The sequence below is a fragment of the Pinus tabuliformis genome, chromosome Q (assembly GCF_031772625.1).
Source record: "Pinus tabuliformis cultivar Carrire ecotype Pingquan chromosome Q, CPIR1, whole genome shotgun sequence".
Taxonomy (NCBI): Eukaryota; Viridiplantae; Streptophyta; class Pinopsida; order Pinales; family Pinaceae; genus Pinus; species Pinus tabuliformis.
The window spans coordinates 1,133,986,450-1,134,009,290 of record NC_142296.1 but is presented as its reverse complement, the minus strand read 5'-3'; the positions used below and the strand labels follow the sequence as shown (position 1 = coordinate 1,134,009,290).

At 38.4% G+C, this 22,841-nt stretch overlaps 1 protein-coding gene across 1 annotated transcript in view; it reads left to right on the top strand.

The window, feature by feature from the left end:
• Window positions 1-22,841, top strand: part of LOC149223542 (methionine aminopeptidase 1A-like) — a 212,673-nt gene that overhangs the window by 95,786 nt on the left and 94,046 nt on the right. The window contains exon 9 of the mRNA XM_089385870.1: window positions 8,093-8,192. Coding sequence (XP_089241996.1) covers window positions 8,093-8,192 — 100 coding nt within the window. The remainder of the gene's footprint in view (window positions 1-8,092; window positions 8,193-22,841) is intronic.

The following is a 22,841-nucleotide window of genomic DNA, read 5'->3' as shown; positions in this document are numbered from 1 at the left end:
CAAGTACACTGGGTTGAACAATCCGTGCCCAACACCAAGAGCAACAATCTTCTTAATCTCCTTGTCAACTATGTAGCACTTGTGATTGCCAAAATTGACATATGGTTGGGGGCAATGCTGCGTAATCTGGATTCTGACTAAAAAGAATTTTAAGCTGTATATTTGACACGTAGTTACAGTGAGGAAGATTAGCATTGTTCCTCCAAAGAAATTTGAACATTTCCTTTGCCAATGACTGTATACTTCTCCCCACAACTGAAGATTTCTGAATCCTTTGAAGAATAAGGTGTGTAATCTGTTAACAAGTATTGCGTGTTGGTGAAATGATGTGATGCACCTGAATGATGAATCTATGAATCAAGCAGATAACCTGGGTTAATATGTTTGTGTTGTGGACATAAATGCATAGATGGCAGACTCCTCTGTATTGTTTGTGGCGTTAGCTAGTTGCTGAGGAGCTCTCTGATTGGTTTTTTGGTCAGCTAACCTTTCTTCTTGGTCCATTTGCTTTTGCCCTTTAAGTTTGCAGTAAAGGCCTACTTGGAACCCTTTGTCTTACTGCTATTTCTGAATTGTTTCTTCCATCTGTCCTGATGTAAGAGCTTATTGCAAAGATCATCAAACTTCATGTCAACATTTGTAGAAATATTGTTCAAGGTCTTTATAAAGTGCTCATAAGGATGCAGTAAACTTTTGAATGTGATTGCCGCAATGTCTTCCTGCTCCATTATCCAACCAATGGCCATTAATTGTTCTCGGATATCTTTGAACTTGAGCAAATGCTCTTGGCAGGATGCATGTTCGTACATCACTATAAAAGATAACATGTCCTTCAGAAATAAGTCTCTTCCGTTGTCCGATGTCTCATGCGAATCTTTTCAAAATTTTCCAGATTACAGAGGAAGCCTTACGTGTTACCTCTGGAAGCATCTCATCTGTCACAAATAACTTAATCAACATTACAACTTCTATGTCTTTCTCATCAAACTTATCCTGGTTGTTATCCGCAATTAAAGGCTGGGTAACTTTACCGAGGACAATATTTGCTAGGCTCCTGTACATAAAAATTGTAAAGCATATGTAGCTTCCATGTGTTGCAGTTCTTGCCTGTGAACCTCTGACTCTATTCGAGCCCGATGTTGGATAAAGATGTCATAGTTGTTGGTTAAAATAACTTAAGAATAGAGTAATATGATGGAAAAATTGCAGATTTATAATAAATCTGCCCCCAAACAGCCCAAAAACACACAGGTTTATGTAAATCTGCTAACTACCAGTTCAAAATCATTCAAATCTACTAGTAAATAGCACCAAAACAGTTACTCCTTAGATCTGCTGAAAAATAACAAATCGGTAGCCAAAACTTTCGGATCTGTAAATATAGGCAACAATATAGGATAAAAACAGCTTCAATCTGTTAACAATTTGTCTATACTGTCAAGAAAATTGGGAAATAGGATTAATCTGGGCTGTAAATTACTTTTTACAGCATTTTTTCTAGCAATGACATACAATTCCATATGGATTCCGTGCCAGATTCTGTATGACTATTCCATACAAAGGCTGGGAATGGTGCCTGAAAATTGGTGTATGATTGCTGAAAATGGAGTTCCAATTTACAAAAATTGACTTAGTTTTGGAATTAATAAATGAAATAATACCTAGTTTTGGTGTAACTCTTTTATTCTTTTGATGTGCTACACTTGTGATCCCTTGATCTGTCTCTTCCAGCAACAGTCCTTAGGTGATCCCTCGATCTGTCTCGTCCAGCAACAGTCCTCATTGCTCCCCGTTGGAGCCTTATTGCTCCCCGTTGTACCATATCCCAGATAAAGTGGTACCTAATATCAGTATGCTTGGAGCGGTCATGAAACATGGGATTCTTAGAAAGACGGATCCCACTTTGGTTGTTGCAGAAGATCACAATGGTATCCAGCACATGTCCAAACAACTACTAAAGATTTTCCTCAACCAAACAACTTCACAGGAGGCCATACTAGCAACAATATATTCGGCCTCAACGATGCTTAAAGCAATCAATTTCTGCTTCCTGCTCTTCCAGGATATCGAAGTAGAACCTAGAGAGAAGCAACATCCATATGTACTCTTACGATCCACCACACTGCTAGCCCAGTCAACATCAAAATAACCATGGAGCCTCATATTCTCGACAGTGTATCTCGTCCATAGGTGATTGTGCCCTGAAGATATCTCAAAAGATTCTTGGCAACAATCCAATGTATGTGATGAGGCTTGACCATAAACTGACTCAATGTATTCATTACAAAGCATATATCTGGATGGGAGTTCATCAAGAACATCAGGGCCCCCACGAGTTGACGATACATAGAAGGATTTCCTAAATCGGGCCCAACAACACTTCCGCATAACTTCTTGAAGTTAAGTTCCATCGGAGTAGTCACGGACTTGCAGTCCACCATCCCAAATCTTTCAAGGATCTTCACAATATATTTTCCATGAGAAAGGAAAATCTCACCTGGCTTTTGCTAGACCTCCAACCCTAGAAGTAATGCATCAGTCCTAGGTCTTTCTTCTTGAATTTTGAAGCCAACTCCCTCTTACATTGATGAATAAGAGGGTCTGCACCTGTCAGAAAGAGATCGTCCACACAGAGTACCAAGATGAGAGGTCTATCATTCTCAACCTTCAAGTAAAGGTTCGGATCAGCTTCGCTTATTGTAAATCCTAGCTTCATTAGACAGCTATTGATCATCTCATACCAAGCCCGGGGTGCTTGCTTCAAACCATAGAGGGCTTTCTTCAACCTGCATACATGTGTTTGACGATCTTGAACTTCAAACCCCTCAGGTTGTTCTGCATAGACATCCTTCTTAAGTGAACCATGCAAGAAGGCAACCTTGACATCCATATGGTGAACATTCCATCCTTGCGAGGCAGTAAGGGCTATAATCGAATGGATGGTGGTGTAGCGGGAAACCGGTGCAAGTATCTCATCATAATCTACACCTTCTTTTTGAGAGAAGCCTCAAGCAAAGAATCTGGCCTTGAAATTTTCAGCACTTCCATCAGCTCCATGCTTGATCTTGAAGAGCCATTTTGAGGTGACAAAGGATTTGTCCGTGGGTCTAGGGACCACACCCCAAACATCATTCTTCATAATCAACTCATACTCTTCATTCATTCCATCCTTCCAAACTTGGTGTTTGGCAACTTCTTTGAATGTGAAAGGCTCAGATTGCACAATGGTGCTCATTGTAGTTAAGTACCCTTGGAACCTATTCGGCTTCTTGTTTTCATGAAATGTTCCTCTTGGTGCAACATGTCTCTTGACATCTTCGAGAGTCTCCCTAAGCCATGAGGGTCTCCTTTTCGAGGAGGAGGGCTCATGAGGGGGTGGATCAATGGGATCCATTGGTCCTTCAACATCGGGCATCTGCTCATCCTGCGGTTCTCCTTGCTTTCCAGAATCTGCTTCTTTGTCCTTCCTTGGAAGAGGAAGGTTACTAATCTTCCCAAGGGTTGCATCCTCATCGAAAGTGACATCATGACTTATCTCCACTTCTATTTGACTAGGCACATAGATTCTATTTGTCTTAGAAGTTTCACTGTAGCCCACATATGTTCCTTTCTTCTCAGAAGCATCCAATTTGCTTCTCTTTTCTTTCGGCACTTGAAAATACATGGGGCTACAAAAAATTCTAAAATGAGAAACATCAGGTTTCTTATCGGTGAAAACTTCTTCCGGAGTTTTGGAGTCCAACACTTAATGAGGGCATCTATTTTGAACATACACGACATTATTTGCAGCTTCGGTCCATAAGAACTTCGAAAGGCTTTGATCATGAAGCATGGCACTAGTGGCTTCTACGATAGAACGGTTCTTCCTTTCAGCAACACCATTTTGCTTAGGAGTATATGCGGTAGTAGTCTCCCTCTTAATGCCAACTTCTGTACAATAATCTTTGAACTCATTTGATTCGTATTTGGCTCCATTATCGGTCCTCAATATTTTGATCTTTTTCCCGGTTTGATTTTCGACCAAAGCTTTGAAAGAACGGAACCATGAGAATACTTTGTCCTTCTTCTTCAAGAAATATGTCCAAGTCTTGCGAGATAAATCATCCATAAAGATGGCTTAATATAAATATCCTCCCAATGAGTTCATAGGCATTGCACCAGCTAGACCAGAATGAATCAATTGCAATATGTCAGTATTCTTGCTATCACTTGAGGGGAATGGTCCCCTCCTATGCTTTCCTTCAGCACACCACAAACACATTCATGTTCTACCTTAAATTCGGGCCTTATAATGTAGATGAGCAAACCTCCGGTGCCATAATTCGGATTGAAGTGATGTGTCGCAGGACATAGCTCCCAATGGACTTCCTCCAACTTGATATAGGCTATCAACCCTGAAGCCAAGTGTAAATGCATCTTTGAAATTTTTATTCCACACATGTACCTTTCCATCGATGAATGCCACCTTGAATCCTTTGTCCTCCATCGTCGAGATAGATACCAGGTTCTTCTTTAGATCGGGTACATATAGTACTTCTTGTAGATGAATGGTATTACTGTGATTCAATTGAAGAGTAACATTCCCAACTCCCTTCACGGGATAGGTGGCATTGTCTTCAAGGATAATTTCTAAATTTGTATTCGTTTCAATCAGATTTGAAAGAGCTTCCTTATACTCGATGAAGTGCCTTGAGGCACCACTATCAATCTACGAATTTTCCAAAGTGTCCGGAGGAGATGCAGTAGAAAGGGTAGATATAAGATAAAATTCTTTTTTATTGTTATCAACAACATTAGATTCATCATACCTGGTGTTTCTTGATCTCTTGGTAGGGCGACCATTTCCTTGATGAGAAGCGGGAGCATTCCTTTTTCCTTGGTTGTTGAATCTGCCATTCCTTTGATTGTTGTTGCCCCTAAATTGTTGTGGTTGTTGTTGTCATCATCCCGAGGTGTATTCCTTCTATTAGGACACTCCCTAGCATAGTGGCCAAACCTGTTACAAATGAAGCATCTTCTCTTCCTTCCATCTTTGAATCCCGGTCTTCCTTGACGTTGCTTATTTGAACCTGCATTGTTCTTCTTTAGCATGAGCGGAGAATGCAGTAGGTTCATTCCTATTTGAAGGCATGTCTCTCTCCATCATGCTCGTTTCTTCTTGAGTACATCTAGTCAACAATTCATCAAAACCTGGAATCTTGTCATTGTTGAGGATAGTAGTGTTGAACACATGCCATTCACGAGGGAGACCTCCAAGGGCAATGAGAGTGAGCTCCCTATTAGCAATAACTTCTCCAATTGAAAGAAGATCATTTTTGATCTCGGTAATCCTCATGAAGTAGGATTGGATATCTTCACCTCTTCCCTTCTTTATGTCCTTCAACTTGTTTTTGAGAAAGAGGACTTGGTTTGCATTGCTAACTTTGAACATGCCAACCAACTTGTCATACATCTCCTTAGATGTGTTCAAATCGGAGATGTATGCAACCAAATGCTTGTTAATAGAATTCTTGATGATCTTCTTAGATTTGACTTCACCCTTCTTGTATTTTGTCTTAGCAACAACCGGTGCATTAGGAGGTTCTGAAATCTTTCCTTGCACGTAATCCATCACATTTTGCTCTTCTAATGTCAAATCAAGAGATATCTTCCATGCATGATAATCAGACTTATCATGAAGCTTATCATCAGACTTGAAGTAGGATGTGGAAGTCATCGAATCTTGTCTTTGATTAGTGATTGCTCCTCTTGGTGATTGCTCTTCTCACTCTTGCTTGGGCTTTGTCTTCACCTCAACTTTGATACCATGTTAATTTTAGGATAACAATGGTATGTTCTATGCTTAAACAATTTTACTTCAATTTCTTTATTAGCCCAATATCGAAATCCAGTTTAGCAATCACATCAACATGATAGTAAAATGCAAATAGAACATAAACAATAACAGTAGAAGACTAGCCAAGACAAGAGGACACAAGATATGGCACCAGCCAGGGACAAACCCCAATGTGGGGAAACCCTTGATCAATTCTTCTTATAATTCTTCAAAAGTTCAGCAGAGAGAGAGAGTACAATGTATAATATTCACTTGCCCAATTATAGTGAAAATCTGATCAGTCAAATAGCAGAAACAGAAAGCCCTAACCAGAAAGTCAACGCTGGTCAACAGGGCAGAATTCTTCCTCAATTCAGCTCGGTCAAACCCAGTCAACTTTGGCCTCCAACAGCAAGTCTAATCAGCCCAAAAACAGTCCGAAAAAGTCCAGTCAAACCTGGTCAACAAAGGTCAACGCTGCAGCCAGCCCTAGCATAGTCAACGCTGGTCAAACAGGAGTCAAAGCTGCCTCGGATTTTGTGCCCAGAACTGCGGCCTGCTCAAATAGAAATCCTCCACCCAAAACCGCACCAAAACAGGTCAACGCTTGGTCAACGTAGTCAAAAACAGCCTCTGCAATTTTTGGTCAAATCTGGTCAACGCTTGGAACAAAAAACCCTTCCTTCCCTTCGCACGTGTGGAGAGAAGCTTCAGATTTTCGTACCCAATCAATGAAGGAGAGAGAAGATGTGAGTGAGTGAAGTGTCCAAAATGAGGAGGCATCATGTATTTATAGGCAAACGTTGAGGATGAATAGACGTGACTATTGGGCTTCTGAGCCTACATGAGTTTGCTGGCCGACCTTGACAATTTGTCTATAATCAAAATAAATTCATAATTTCACTTGTACATGTCATAATGGGATGATCTTTAGATCAATCCTACACCTCTCGGAGAGAGGAATCCAAGAAAAATATGAGCTGCCTCATATGAGTTGTCCAATGTGAAGTTTGGCCCTAGTTGACAAATTTAACAAGTATCCGGAGTCCCAGACACCTTATCCAGAATTTTGTAAAAAATTGACATTGCTGTATCGACATCCATATTCTGGTATCTTAGAAAGAAATACAAATATAACTCTTGTCCACCTAGTGCAGGCATCATCCCTTTGCTGCTTAATATATGTTTGGTTTATAGTTGTGTTTTGTGGGCCAGCTGGCCCAGGCCATTGATAAATTTGTGATGTTCATGAGTACTGGGGACAACCATAATCCCTTGGGTTATTAGGCTAAAGTGCCATATATGTACATATTTTGATAATTTTAATTGTTATAGGAAAATCGTTTTTTTCACAAATATTTTGATCCCCAATTTCAGATTATTGGGCTTGACTAACATCAGTCGTTTGATGATTGAGACCTGCCTTGTAAATCTCTCAGCTTCATCATAAATGGCCTATGTGTTTTCGAGGATGTTGAAACTTGAACTAGTTAGTGAAGTTGATGTCTAGTTCAGATACTTATATAAAACCTGAACCACTGTTTTGGATGTCTCTGGTTTCTATTCACTTAACAGTAGAAAATATGAGTTTACTTGAGACGTATTGTAATATTTGGAAGAGCTGGAAATAACTACAGTGATGAAATAACAATTTTGTCTCCAAAGTTGTGATATGCATTGAGTGTCCACAAGTTGATAATATGATTTACCCTGCAAATGTTTCATTATACTGCAACAACCTCTGCATGATGATCCGAGGTTTCTTGATGTCTAACATCTAATGCTGGTTGCTGCTAACGCAGTATTCACCTTTTGAATGGGGCTGTTCTATGGCTACTGTAATGCGGTAATATACATTTAACTGGCTATGAGTATGAACTCGCCTATCACTTATAAGTTATTAATCTATACTACAGTTCTTATGTATTATGAAAATCTGTTATTCCTGTAATCAGTTTTAAATGATATGCTAAAATAGATGTTCTTTTGTAACATTTTGATTCTTTTGAAACAGATCGTTCATTTAGGGTATATGGTGACATGCTCTAATATCCGTTATAGTAACATGTTATTGGCTAAGAAAATTTTCTCATTTTGCACAGAGTGTATTCTTCTCTTTTGTTTGAAAATTACTGTTTCAGCTGTCAGACAATGGTTGATGTTGAAAGTCAAATTATGCATTCAAAAAGTGTCTTGGCATTTTGGCTTTAGATTTTTCTTACTTCACAATTTGCTACTGTGTTATGTTGATTGCTTTTTGTGGATGGGTTAAAACAGATTGCCAGAGAGGTCCTTGATGCTGCTGCCAGAGCTGTCAGGCCAGGAATAACCACAGATGAAATTGATGAAGTGGTCCACGAGGCAACTATTGCTGCCGGTGGGTGAAGTATACTGTCTTCTAATGTTGGATTTACTGAGTTACGTCAAGAGAGTCAGCTGGATACAGTGCAATAACAAAACAATCAAATGGCATTTCTATCTATAAAATCTTCTTCTCTTATTCAGAAGTTATTATATATGCTCTGTCCTTGGAAAAAAATCATAATTTCCTTCAATAAGGAAGAAATCTACATTCTGCAGATGCTTTACACATTTCGTGATTCCTCATAAGGAATCTCATATCTGAAATTCAAAAAGTTTCATGGCTTAAGCCATATAACAGTCCAGTAGATTACATCAAAAAACATCCTCCTAGGGATCCAAAAATAGTCTCCTATCACATATAAGGATCTTCTCATATAAATGTCCATATAACCAAAATACCTGCAAAGCAGAAACGCCAAATGTAGTCTGATATTCCTCAACAAATGAACATGTCCATATCCAGAATCAACAGTACTGAAACAACAAATGGAAGAGCTGCCATCAGTGCCACCCCATCAACAGATAAAAAACTGGAGTGTGAAATATTTACAGGATTTGGCCTCTTTAATCTCCTGGACATGCCAAACTGTTAAATTATACTATGTTCTATGCTTAGAGCAATTTATTTCAATTTTCACAGTTAGCTCAGTATCTTTTCCAGATTAGCAATCACATCAGCATTAAAGTAAACTGCAGATAGAACATAAACATAAATCGCAGAAGACAAGCCAAGACGAGAGGACACAAGATGTATCATGTGGCGCTAGCTAGGGACAAACCCCAATGTGGGGAAACCCTTGATCAATTCTTCTTCTATGTTTTTCAATAGTTCAGCAGAGAGAGAGAGATAGTACATTTACAACAGAAGTCAACACATTGACTTTCTATATCTACATGAGATCAGTTGAAGACATGCTGCTTCAACTGATTCTCCAAGGTGACTGCTTCACCTATCATAGTGTTGCATCTCGTACTCATGTTGCACCCGTCACTGTGCTGCACCTAGTCACTGAGCTGCTCCCATCACCATGCTGCTCCTCATCATCATGCTGCACCTCACTACCATGCCCATCATGCTGCATCATTCATCATCATGCTGTCTCCATCATGTTGTACTTCATCGTCTCGGTGCTGCACCCAAATATCACTGAGCTGTTCTCAACATCATTGATGTCACCTACATCATGTTAGTCCTTGATACAGTCAACAACTCAAAGACTGCAGTGATCCAAGAGAGGTTCCAGCACTGCCACTGATTAGTGCAACCCTTAAAGTTCTATGCTGCTGGCTATGGCCTGCGGCCTAGCTCAGCAGCAAGATAGGTTTACACAAAGCACCCAAATATCTTGACCCTTGAACAGCTTATCCTTGAGGCTGCACCACTGTCAAATCCATGCTGTCTAAGCTCCTTCTATGACTGCACCTAGTCACCGTGATTCTATACCCAAGTCTGTAGTATATACTGAGACTGTAACAGCGTGTGTGTCTTTTCTTAGGACTGCACATAGGTGCCCTTATTCAAGCCGGTATTGAGCCTTCTTACACAGCGTTAGGGCCTGTCTTTTAGGCCTCCATTATATAGTCATAAGTCCTCCTATTCTCTGCGGCTAGGGCATAATATGACCCTCCTAAATCAACGTCTAGATGACAGTCATAGACCTGCGTTTTTTGTCCAATCCTTGCTGTGATTCTATGACCGTATTTAGGGCAGCGTTAGAGCTGTGTTCTTTCCAGCGTATGAGAGGAATAAGGCCAGCAGATAAGGCCTGCGTTTAACCTCCTTCCATGACTGTGTTAGGGACAGCGAAGTCCCTCTTCTTGCTGCGTATAGAACAGCGTATGGGGTTTACGTTATGCCTTGTGATAAGCTGTGTATAGAGGACTGCGGTTAGGGCTTTTGTGGATCTCCCTTTAGCTGTGTTCATGACTGCGTTAGGTGCCTCTTCTTGCTGCATAAAAATCCTCATTGACTGCGGCCTAGGGCACCCTTAAATGGTGTGGCTAGAAGCCTTCTCTAGTTGCTCCTTAGATCTGCGTAGAGCTTTCTCTTTTGACTGCGTCTAGATGTTCCTCGTTTAACTGCGTCTAGGGCATCCTCCTTACTGCGGCTAGGGCATCATAAGACTTAGGCCAGCGTATACTCTTAGTATCTCTCCTCCCACCAGAACCCAAAGACACGTGGAGAGGAAGAGATCACAAGAAGAGTGTATTTTTAAATGACCTGAAGACCTCCTCCTTTTATAGTAAAACGTTGAGCACAAGTGGGGTATATTTGGTTGCTGGCCGACCTTGACGAATTGTCTCATAACACAAATAAATTCATATCTCCATGAATACTTATCGGAATCGGATGATCTTTAGATCAATCCTACACCTCTCGATGAGAGGGATCCAAGAAAAATATCAACTTCCATTAATAAGATGACCCACATGGAGTTTGGCCCTAGTTCCCAATTTTAACACAAACACCCAAATCAGCTGCAATACTGCTTTGGAGAGAGCATTACCCTCTCCATTTCTTTCCCTCTAAACATTTTGAGAAGAGAAAACGTTAAAAACATATCTGAAAATTTGAATATCATCATAGATAGCCCAGGGCAGATAATCTTCCATATTGCTAACACCCAGCACCCTATTTATCACCACCATAGTGTCACCAAAATCAGAATTTTGTTGTAATATCCTGTTTGAAAGAATGTCCTCAAACACCACTAATTTCTATGAGTTAAGTGAAGTTTTCCAGTGAGATATTTTGTCAAATGATTTGTAAATAAATTGTTGTAGGTGTATTTCTGTGTTAAATCACATAACAAATAACTGTAGCACCAAATATATATTTGCAAGGACAGCCCAGTCTAAGAGAAGAGGATACATGGATGCCAGCATAACATTTAACACTTAAATATGAATGCCACAGCCCCTTCAAATTATTATTTCTTCAATATAGAAACCCAGAAATATATAAATCAGATGTGCAAGCATTATACTGTCATCAAGTAAACAAGGAATATCCACAAACTCTGAGGCAAATCTGATTTTTAATTAAGAGCATAAATTCAAGTTTACAGTGCCAATTGGAGTACCAAGTATCACATCTGGAACAAATACCAAACTGATAAGGAAACCGGATCTGATGGTTTCACTGATTTGCTAGGGTATATAGGGAACCATTCAGCCTCCTTTGATAAGCTGCTAGAGCAAGCTAAACTCAGTTTGGAGCTGACTGTAAGTATGCACCAGGCGGCCCCTCCTTTTTGGAAAAACGCACAAGCTGCCACAGGATTACAATTTGGCCCAAGTGTATCATTCAATTCTAGACTGATTGTAGTTATATATCAGTCAGCTCAAAAGGAAAATGGCATTCGGTCTTCTTGATCTGAAATTAATGCCACAAGACCCATCAATTACACCACACGACCTCTTTAGATTTTTGGTGCTAAAACAATGTGAAATTGGTCTCCTCTGCTCTGGTACAACACCCAATTCAACTCCTTTATAAATTCAGTCCCGGCACTAGAATTTGGAATACAAACTCACCCTTGGTTCCTTAAAATTTCTGAGCATATTTAAATCCGGAATTTCCAAACAAGGGCTCCTTCTTCACCAGTCTATCTTCTAGCAGATGTGATAATAATTCAGCCCTTACTGTTGATCATAACCTCTTGAATTCTACAATTCAAACTTCAGATTTGGGAATATTAGATGAGGAACTTTCATGGAGGAAAGATACATAAATCAGCCTCAATAGTTGATCATCAAGCAATCTGGAAAGGCACAATTTATTTCTGTTATGAACACAGATCTGAAGTGAACAATTCGGCCCTAGCAGAGGCAATATTTCAGCCCTTTGAACCTTGGAGAATGAGCAATTTTGATTCTTGTCTTGGAGAGTTCAGCCTTGGATATTATCTAGTCCTGCAACCAAACAAAATCACAATGCTGGAGGCCCTGTAAACAATTAATTCATATGCTGAAGATTCTCTGCAACATACACCAATGGAAGATCTGAAATAATCTTCCCCCAAAGCTAACTAGGGTGGCACTCGAAGTCCACCGAAATTAGCTAATGAGTTTCGCTTGAAACTCGCTTGAGCTTCTTCACAATGTCAAATAGAAATGATAGAATAGAATCCCTTCCAATTGAGTCCAATCCTCTATTTATAGTTTTCCATTGAACCTCCTAGCTTCTAGACTCTCAATTTTTCCCTTTTATTTTATTGGCGAGGCCCATTTTCCACTAGGAGACCTTTTGCTGCCATTTCAAATTAATTGGTAATTTACCTCCTCTATAAAATAGTATTTTGCCACCATTCTCCAATAAAATAATATTTTCCCTTTAAAATAATATTTTGCCTTTCTCCAATAAAATATTATTTTGCCGCCATCCCATTAAAATAATAATTTCTCCCTTCTCTCACACAATAATACTTCCCCTTTTTAATATTTCCAAAATTTTGCAAAAACTCCTATGCGATTTTTGCATGCACAAAAATTAGGAACATGACATTTTGTGACCCGTTTTAAAGCTGAAAGAGTAAGCAACAACTTCAGAGCCACCAATACAACAAAATTATTTATATCTTTGTCAAGCCCTTCCTTAAACTTTATGACATGAGAATTGAAAAAGAAAATACAACCCCTCCTCCCTATTTTGACTCATCCACACTGTCATATTCATGCAGTTCCTTACACTCCACCCTCTGAGTATAAATTCTGTGGAATGAACAAAGTTCGTTCTTCAAGTTAAATATTCCAGAAGACTTGGAATATGTAGATCTCCATTGAGGATACAAGAATATATATTTAATGTTTTGAATAAGAATGATGTTACAAATGAGAGTGAGGGACCTGCTTAAATACTAGGTAGGTGCCTCTTCATGGAAAGTCATGTCCCATTTAGACATGCCTCTTCAATACTAATTACTAACTAACTGATCATTATTACTATTATCATCATTATTTATATCTAATATATTTTATTCATAACATTGCCTTCCTCTTCAAAAAGATTTCTCCTCAAAGCTTGCTGATGAAAAGGCTTGATCTCTTTTTTTGTTTCGAATGTCTTCTCGTTTCACAACTGTCATCTTTGTTGATACAAGTTGATATGATCCTCTAAGTGATAAACAAAAATGTCGCACTGAGAAGGGATCAGGCCATCCTAAATTAATCTTCTGTGGAATCTTGCGGTGACTGGAAACTTGTGATGAATTGTTATCACATGAGTGGATTGCACTGACATTAGTATTTTTCGAAACATTAGTGTGTTATTTTTGTTCTAAATACGTAGCTTGATTGAGTTGTCTACTCGCATGATTTAAATGTCGATAAGGAATTCTAGTGATTTAATTTTCCCTTATCTTGTTTGTGTTGTTTTCTTGATTTATTTGAAGTACTTGATTTCCTTTAGTTATGGAAGTTGAATGGTTAATTTCTGGATCTTCACTTGAATCTTTTGTTGCTGGAACGACAACTTTTGATTACATCTTTACTTCAACTAGTTTGTCCTTTTCTTGAGTTGTGATATTGACTAGATCAGTATTTGTTGTTTTTTTGTCAACTTGAATTTCTACATTTGATGCTTCCTTCTCGATAAGTTGTTGTACCTTGTTTTCTAATGACTTCTTGTCCTTCTTAAGCTTCTTAATTTGCTTCAGTTATTTTTCATTATGGTCTTTAAGCCGAGAAATTTCTTCATTTTTGTTAGTGCTGATCTTGTCAATTTCTCTTTGCATATTTTGTAGTACTTTTTTACCTTCTTGAAAAATTATTTTTGAAATATATTGTATGTCTTCTGGTGTTACTGAATTTGGCTTCAATATAACATCCTAGAGTGTTATTTTCTTCTCCCTGTAGAAAAATGTTAAAAACTTCTTTTTGGTATTTAAGACGAGTAATCCTAGAGTTTCCATTTAGGGTGAACCCAAAATAATGTCACCTTGATTGCTCCATAGGTTTTGAACTGAGAATTGCGATATAAATGTATAATCCTCAATGTTTAACTGTAAATTGGTTATGTCATATTTTTGGTTGCCAAAACAGTCCAATCTTTCGATTATATTTGACTCCGAAATCACTGATTGGTTTGCGATTTTAGGCGTTATATAATTTTTATCTTCGGTAGGTGAGATAGCAATAATGACATCTTTTCCCGCAATAGACCTTTTAATTTTAAATAGCATTGAAGCATAATTACTTGAAGTTTATGGAAATCCTCCTTCCTTCAATTTCGAATTAGATGCCATTTTGCTTGTCAAGATGAACTCCGTCAATGATACTTTGATTATAAACTTTATATATTCTTTGTATGAGATACCCTTGCTTGGAAATATAACAAGGTCTTTTTTTTATTTATCTTTTTAATATATATATATATATATATATATGTTCCACCAAGGTTCCGGGACGAGGGGGCGTGGGAGTGGCTTATGCAAAAGCTCCCCACCATTTTTTAGGAAACGTGGGGGAGCGTCAGGGTCTTAAAAACTTATAAATATAAAATATAATTTATTAATTGAGTCCACTATGACAATTGGGTTTGAATTGAAAAGCTGCAAAGCATGATCATTGATATGAATATCATTATCTAATATCATATAAATTTAAAATTCTAATTTATAATCATACATCATACATTATGATTAAAGTTTAAAGTTTAAACCATATTGATGTTCCACTTCCTACTATGAACATTGAATACTGAACAGTGAATATTCAATATTGACATAAAATTATAAAAGTCAAGTCTGATACATCATACATCAAGAGTCCAAATTTTATAGAATTATAAAAGATTAAAGTCAAGTCTGATACATCAAGAGTCAAAATTTTCAAGAGTCAGTTGTGCGTGTGAGGGTGTGAGGTCTCAGTTGTGCGTGTGAGGTCTCAGGCTTCAGCTGTGCGTGTGTGGGTGTGAGGTCTCAGCTTGCGGCTTTATAACATAATAAAACTGAAGTTTGAAACAATGAAACCCTACGCTTAAGTGTTAAGAGCGTTAGTTTTAAGGTTAATTAAATTTTAGTTTTAAGTTAATTAAATTTTAGTTTTGTTTTAAAAATTAAAACGTGTTCTCGTCCCCCCTCGTCCCCTCACGACCCCCCTCGTCCCCCTTTTCGGAAACGCCCCCTCAGGAAAGGGAAACGACCCCCTGGCACATCCCCCTGAGTTTCCTCATTTTTGGGAGCGTGGGGAAATGACCCCTACTCGTCCCCAAGTCCCCGGAGCACGGGGGAGCGAGGAAACTAGACCCCTAGGGGGGGGGGCGAGTCCCCGTGGAACACTGATATATATATATATATATATATATATATATATATATATAAAATTATATAAACATAACACAAAGGATGATGATTGGAGCAAAACGCGGAATCGAAGTCAATGGTCAATGAGGAAAATGGTGGGGAACAAGGCGAATACGCTGATGGTTTGATCGGGAAAATGATAGATCGATGACAGTGGTAGAGGTTGGTCCTATACAATGGAAACGATGAAAACAACATGGGGAACGACTACGAATCGACAGTTGGTCAAAGGTCGTGTCAGAAGTTGTGGCTGTTTGGTGCCTTCAAATTGGATCGTGATTGGTCTATGATGGAAGCAATAGGAATGGAGCGCAGGCGAGGTGGAATGAGTGGAAGACACGAAAAGAACAATCACTAGGGGCAGGATGAATAAGAAGACGACAAGAACGAATGACCAGCTGGACTGGGTCGAAAAGCGGCGATGGCGGATCAGGCGCGGTAGAGAATTTTGATAGTGGTGCAGTAGGGAATATGAGGGCGACTGATGAGTTATAGAGAGAGTGCATAGGTTGAGTAGACACAGTGGAATGAGCATAAGTGACAACGACAATAGCAGAACAATGAATGTTTGCGGGTCGGACACTGTCGTTTCACAGTGACAGGGACTAGTTCTGATGGCGGCAAGACTGTGATCGTGGCTTGGAAAGGCGGAACAACGGATTGTGCGGGTGGTAGATAACGGTTTTGTAGTGGCTTGTTCAGCGGCAGCTTGCGACTAGTTGAGGAAACTGACGATGGTGGCCACTCGAAAGAAAATGTAGCCTAAGTCACCAGGGTCGTGTTCGTGTTCAAGTTCGGGGACCTTTAAATTAGAATAAAGTTCGGCACCTAAAATTTGGCCGATAAAGTTCGACATAAAATTCGACATATAGAAAATTGAAAAAAAATGTATATATATAAAAAATCAATTTAAAGTCAAATTCAAAGTCCATAATGCACATTGCAAACACATAAGATTATTGCTCAAACATTTAAATCATTTCCACATAATTTTATAAACCATGAAAGCGAGTGCCAATAAAGAACCAACTTCCATACATAGTAAACAAGGTAAGAAATTCATCATAGACATTGGCACCCATATCAAATTGAACAAAACCATGGGACATATCAGATTTCATATATTGAAAAAGAATTTGATAAAAAGGTATTCAAAATATATAAACTCGAAAGTTTAAAGTAGCTTGGCAGTTTTAGAAAATTGTTCATGCAAAAAGTAAACTAGAAATCTAAAACAGGAACACAAGTTTTATTCTTGATGTTCCTGTGGCCCACTTGTTATATCAAAAAGTTCTATATCATCAAGAGCAGTAGGAGCTGTGAATCCGCTAGATGCTTCAGCATCAGATTCATCACTCAATTCCCTGTCAATGTCACTATCAATGTAAAAATCAGCTTCATCCATTGATGCATTTGGAACAGGATCGATCCACGGAGTAGAGGAATTGGATGACTCTTTAGCCACATTTTTCAAAGCCAACTGCAAGTTACTACGAACATAAACAAGATCTTCTAATCTTCCAGATAACAATCTATTTCTTTTCTTGGAATGAATGTGGTCAAAGGAACTCCAATTCCTTTCACATGCTGATGCACTTGATCCCCAGCGTAAGATACAAATTGCAAAATTTTGCAATTCTGGTGCCCCTGAACCATAAAATTCCCACCATATTGCTGGATCACTTCTGCTCCTATCATACTTTGCTGATTGTCTTCCAAATAACCCTTCTTCTGACCTGTATGCCTTCAACTGACTTTTGACCAAACTTGCAATTTCAGGATCTTTATTTAGCTTCTTAATAGCCTGGAGAAGTCCATTCATGACTTCTTCATCCCTATATCTTGATAACCCAAACAATCTAGGGTCCAAATAGCATGCTGCTGCATGTAATGGACTATGCATCATCTTCCATCTTTGATCAATTAAATCCCATATCTCCTGGTAATCAACTTCCACATTATTAAAAGCACTTGCAATGGTCTCTTTGCAACGATCAATGCTTTCATAAACAAAACCCATACAAGGTTTGTCACCATCAACCATGCAGAGCACATTAACAATTGGGCCACATATTTTTAAAACCTTGTTTGCATTTTCCCAAAAGCCATTTTTGAGCACTATTTGTTCCACATTTTTCCTCTTAGTTTCTTTTGAAAGGGTAGATCTCTCCCACTTAGTATTGCAAAAAACAACTCTTAGGCTTGCTTTTTCCTCAACAACTCTTTTCAGAGTAATATAAAAAGTGGCAAACCTTGTATCACAAGGCCTCAACAACTCTTTTGATGCATTCTTCCTATATATGCTCAAAGTGAGACGATGGTTGATGATGAAGTTTGCAATTGTTTTGGCTCTTCGGATTGTCTCATTGACCCAAGGAAATTTGGCTAAGTCATGCAACATTAAATCCAAGCAGTGAGCTGCACAAGGGGTCCAATAAATGTGATTATACTTTTCCATAATCAGCTTCCCTGCACCAACACAATTTGATGCATTATCTGTAATAACATGGACCACATTTTTCTCCCCAACCTCTTGAATTGCTTCATCCAAAATTCCAAAAATAAATTCTGATGTCTTCACTCGATCCATTGCATTTACTGCCTTCAAGAAAAGTACCCCTTGAGGACTATAAACAAGCACATTGATTAATGGGCAATGACACAAATCTGACCAACCATCACTCAAAATTGTGCATCCTGTAAGCTTCCAAGACTCTTTAATCTGAACCAACTTTCCTGTCACTCTGTCTTTTGTTTTCTTTAGCAAAGTTGTCCTTAAAGCTTCAGATTTGGGAGAAACATAGCCCTTCCCAAAATCAATGACCTTTTTAATTACATTTTTAAAATATGGACTCTTCGCCACATTAAAGGGAATTGCACATGCATAAAAAAATTCTGCAACAACATCACAACTTCTTGTCTCTCAACAGGTTTCCAGAATTCATTTAATGTTTTGGTTCCACCTATTTTTACTTGAGTAGAACTTGATCTACCAATGGTTGAGATTGAATTAATGGCGTTGGAGGAAGACATGGCAATCTCCCTCTCAATTAGCTGCCTCTTATTTTTCCTTTTGTCCTTTTCAATCTTTGAAGTGAAATAATCTTTCTCCACTTTGGTTTTTTGTTCATCAGAGATATTAGTGCAACCTTCAACACCACTTCCACTTCCATTGCCAATACTGAGAAGTTGATGCACTGCTCTAGTTAAAGAGCCAGTGAATTGATGTCCACACAATTGACACAAAAGGTTTTTCCCCTCTTTTTTGACAAAATTCCATGCTACAGCAATTGACTTTGGGGGTGCCATTGAAATTTGAAGGTTTTGAACTTTTGATTGTTGAAGACTGAGGTGAAGGCTTGAAGCCTGAAATCTCTGCAATTTTTTTATTTTTTATTTTTTTTAATTTACATTTTAATTAGTTTTATATTTTTTTGCAAAATGAAATTATGAAAGTATAATTTATAAAATAAATTTAAAGAGTCTGGATCTCTCAAGATGAAGCTTGAGAGTCCAGACACTATTTAAAAAAAACTATTAAATTGTAATTTGTGACTTACTGATAAATTGTATTTCACTGATAATTTGTATTTAATTGATAAAAAAATGTGTATTTTAATTTTTGACTTCCCTGGAGGCTGGAGTCTGGACAGTGCGGCTTGTTGAAGGTTGCTTGAAGGTGGCTCACTGCGTTGTCAGTGGTCACGACTCACGAGAGGGCCGAGGCTGTGTTACTGTGTATGCGTGCAGGCTGCAGCGTCTCTATCAGTGGTCACGAGAGGGCTGAGCTGTGTATGCGTGCAGGAGAGGGTCGAGCTGTGTATACAAAAAAACAAAACAAATACACATCTGTGTATGCGTGCAGGAGAGGGCCGAGCTGTGTATGCGTGCACGAGGCCGAGCTGTGTATGCGTCGTGCTGTGTATGCGTCAAGCTGTGTAACAAATGTCAAAACTCGCGGAGAGCGATGCCGCTGTGCCTGTCACTGTGTTTTGGTTTTATGAAATAACAAAAGTCAAAACCCGCGAACACTGTAGCCTGTCACTGTGTTTTGAGTTGTGTAATAAAACAAAACCAATCCCACGACATACATAAACAACGATTTTTTTTAAACAACGAAAAAACAAAACCCTAACTAACATGGGCTCGCATAAAATTTCATTTTTTTTTAAAACTGGGAAAAAACGTACCTCAACGAACTCAATGGTGAAATTTAATTCGAAATTCATGAAGTTCGGCGATTAAGTTCGAGGGTTCAAGTTCGGCATTTTGTTCGGCGAAACTGATCGAACAAATTCGAATTCAGTTGAAGTTCGACGAATTTTGAATCTCTAGGATTAAATTCACTGAACTCGGTGACTTAGAATGCAGCGGGCAGTGCTGAGCACACACGGCTAAAGACAATGACGACTAAATGAAACTAGCGATGATGTTTGAACAGGGTTGCCTCGTGGTGGCTCTGCGTGTACGGAGGCAATGGACCGTAGAGGCAGTGACGACAATCAAAGATCGATAGTCTCTTCACGGCATTGACAGTGCTGTGTCGGTAGTGCACAACTGCTGTAAGGGGTTTTAATGACGACTGCAACGATGGCTATGGTGGCGTAATGACGATTGCAATGATGGCTATGGTGGTGTGACGACGTCTGCAACGATGGCTATGGTGGCATATGGTGAGCAGTTTTTGAGGAGGAAGGTGGGCAAGCTGCAGCAACTAGGGAAATTGTTGACCCTCCTTTTTGATATATTTTTATATCAATTTTTTTTACCCTTTTATTCTCTTAATTTTTAATTTTTTTTTATATGATTTTTTTCCTAATATATATATATATATTTATTTTTAATAACATTTTTTTAAATTTTTTTTATGGCCAAGTGTGGAGAAACTCCAAAAGCTTGTAGCGAAATGCTTCAATGACAACAAAGTTGATGGATTTCAATGGTCAAGGACCTGGATCAGACTGGCTTTGTGCAGCGGTGAGCGTCCAGAGGATCGAACTATTTTGATACCAAATGGAACGAACAAAGTTCATTCTTCAGGTTAAATACTCCAGAAGACTTGGAATATGTAGATCTCCATTGAGGATACAAGAATATATATTAAATGTTTTGAATAAGAATCATGTTACAAATGAGAGTGAGGGGCCTGCTTAAATACTAGGTAGGTGCCTCTTCATGGAAAGTCATGTCCCATTTAGACATGCCTCTTCAACACTAATTACTAATTAACTAATCATTATTACAATTATCATCATTATTTATATTTAATATATTTTATTTATAACATTTTGTTGTAAAGATTTTTATACCAAATCAATTCATCTTCAACATCATTGATCCTAACATGGCTTGATCTAAGTTTAGCAATGTAATTCTCTCAGATCACCTCTTCTCTTCCCATTAGATGAAGATTTTCAACGGATTTCCATTCCTGCTTCCAGATTGTTGCAAGTTTTGGGGAAGGTACCTTTCTTAAAAAGAAATTGCATTTCCATTGTGGGCCTTTATTAGATTTTGAGGCAGCTTGAAACCCTCCCCACAACCAACCCAATGATCTTCACCAATACACACTCTTTCCCATTCCTGATCTTCCACACAAACCAATTCCCTATCAAAGGAAAGGCTAGAACTATAACCTTCCAAATAATAGACAGATTATGATATTTTTTGTAAAGATTTATGGTCTTTCCAGTGTATCAGGCTCTATGTATTTATAAGTAACAACATGACACCAAGGACCTTTACATGAGATTAGCCTTCAAACACATCTGGTAGCTATTTTTTTTTCAAACAAATTAATATTCTTAAATCTCAACCCCAACTCTTTTGGTGCAACAACAACATGCCATTTGACCAAAGGAATTCCCTTTTTTCTCTCTATGCTCTAACTACAAAAATCTAAAACAAATTCTTCCTTATTTTCAAGCACCCTTTTAGGAATGGAAGCTAATGACATCCACTAGATTGGAATGGATTCTAGTACTGATTTGTCTAAGTTAAGCCTCCCACCCCTAGATAACCACCTATTACACCACACAATTAACCTCTTTTCCACTTCTAAGCCACTAGCAATCATTCACCGCAATGGGGATAAAGGGCACCCCTATCTTGCTTGAAAAACCTTGGGGCTGAAAAATAAAGCGTACGCAAAACCCCAAGTCGATCAACATTAGTCTCAAGTACAACCAATTAACCTGATCATATGCCTTGGATAAGTCCAATTTCACCACCATAGATGGTAATTTCTTAGTCTTAATAGAATGAAGACTCTCACTAGCTACACCAATGACCTCATGAATTTGTCTCGTTGTCAATAACCTAAACTGCTCTGTTGAGATAGATATAGATAGCAACTTTTTCACCCACAAGATAATTATCTTGGCTATAATCTTATATATGTAATTGTACACTGATATGGGTGTATACTTCTCAAATGACCTAGGGTTATCTTTCTTTGGGATGAGGGCAATGGATGTAGAATTGAAGTTAGTTGTCATCTTTCTAGATAATCTTGATAATGTAGAATTTGTTTCTAGAAAGAAACAAATTGTCCACCCATTTGGACTAGGGATTATGTCCTTTTGGTATTGTGCATTACCTTTGGAGCTCATCCTTAGCTCATCCTTTGACACTTCTTTGAAGAACCTTGCATTATCCTATTCTTCCACAAATATTGGAAAAAAAATGAACTCATTTTTACCACCTTAGCTATAGTAACCTTAATCTCTTCCTTAGAAATGCCCTCAAATTGGTTTGTCCTGAGTTGAGCAATATCCCCAAAAGTTTCAACTACATATCCATTGTTCTTCTCTATCACCCAAATAGAATTCACATTTTTCTATGATTTGTGTATTGATGAAAAAACTTGGAACTATCATGCCCTTTTGAAAACCATAAAGCCCTACTCTTAAGCCGCCAAAATCCCCCCTATTTGCTAGTAGCTTGCTTCTCTTCTTCTTGAAAGGCTTCACATGAGCTTTAAAAGCTTCATCAGGATAACCTGCTAACTCTCCAATATATAGGGACTCCAGCTAACATTCCATAGAAACAATTTCTTGATCATCCTTAATTCTCTTTTGATGAGCTCACTCTGTTGTTGCTTGTTTGATATGCTTTAGTTATGCTTCAAATTTTATACATGATGATTCTCTTAGCGATGTTTTAAAAGGAATCCACTTCCTCTTAATGAGATTGATAAAACCCTCTTCCAACCATGTTGTATTGAACTTAAAATGTTTGGGGGGTTTTGTCCTTGCCTTTGCCATTTCTAGAAAAATTAGCATATAGTTAGAATCTCTCCCCACACCTATCCCTCTCTTAACCTAAAGTGATCACGCTCAATAGAGTCAACCAACAGG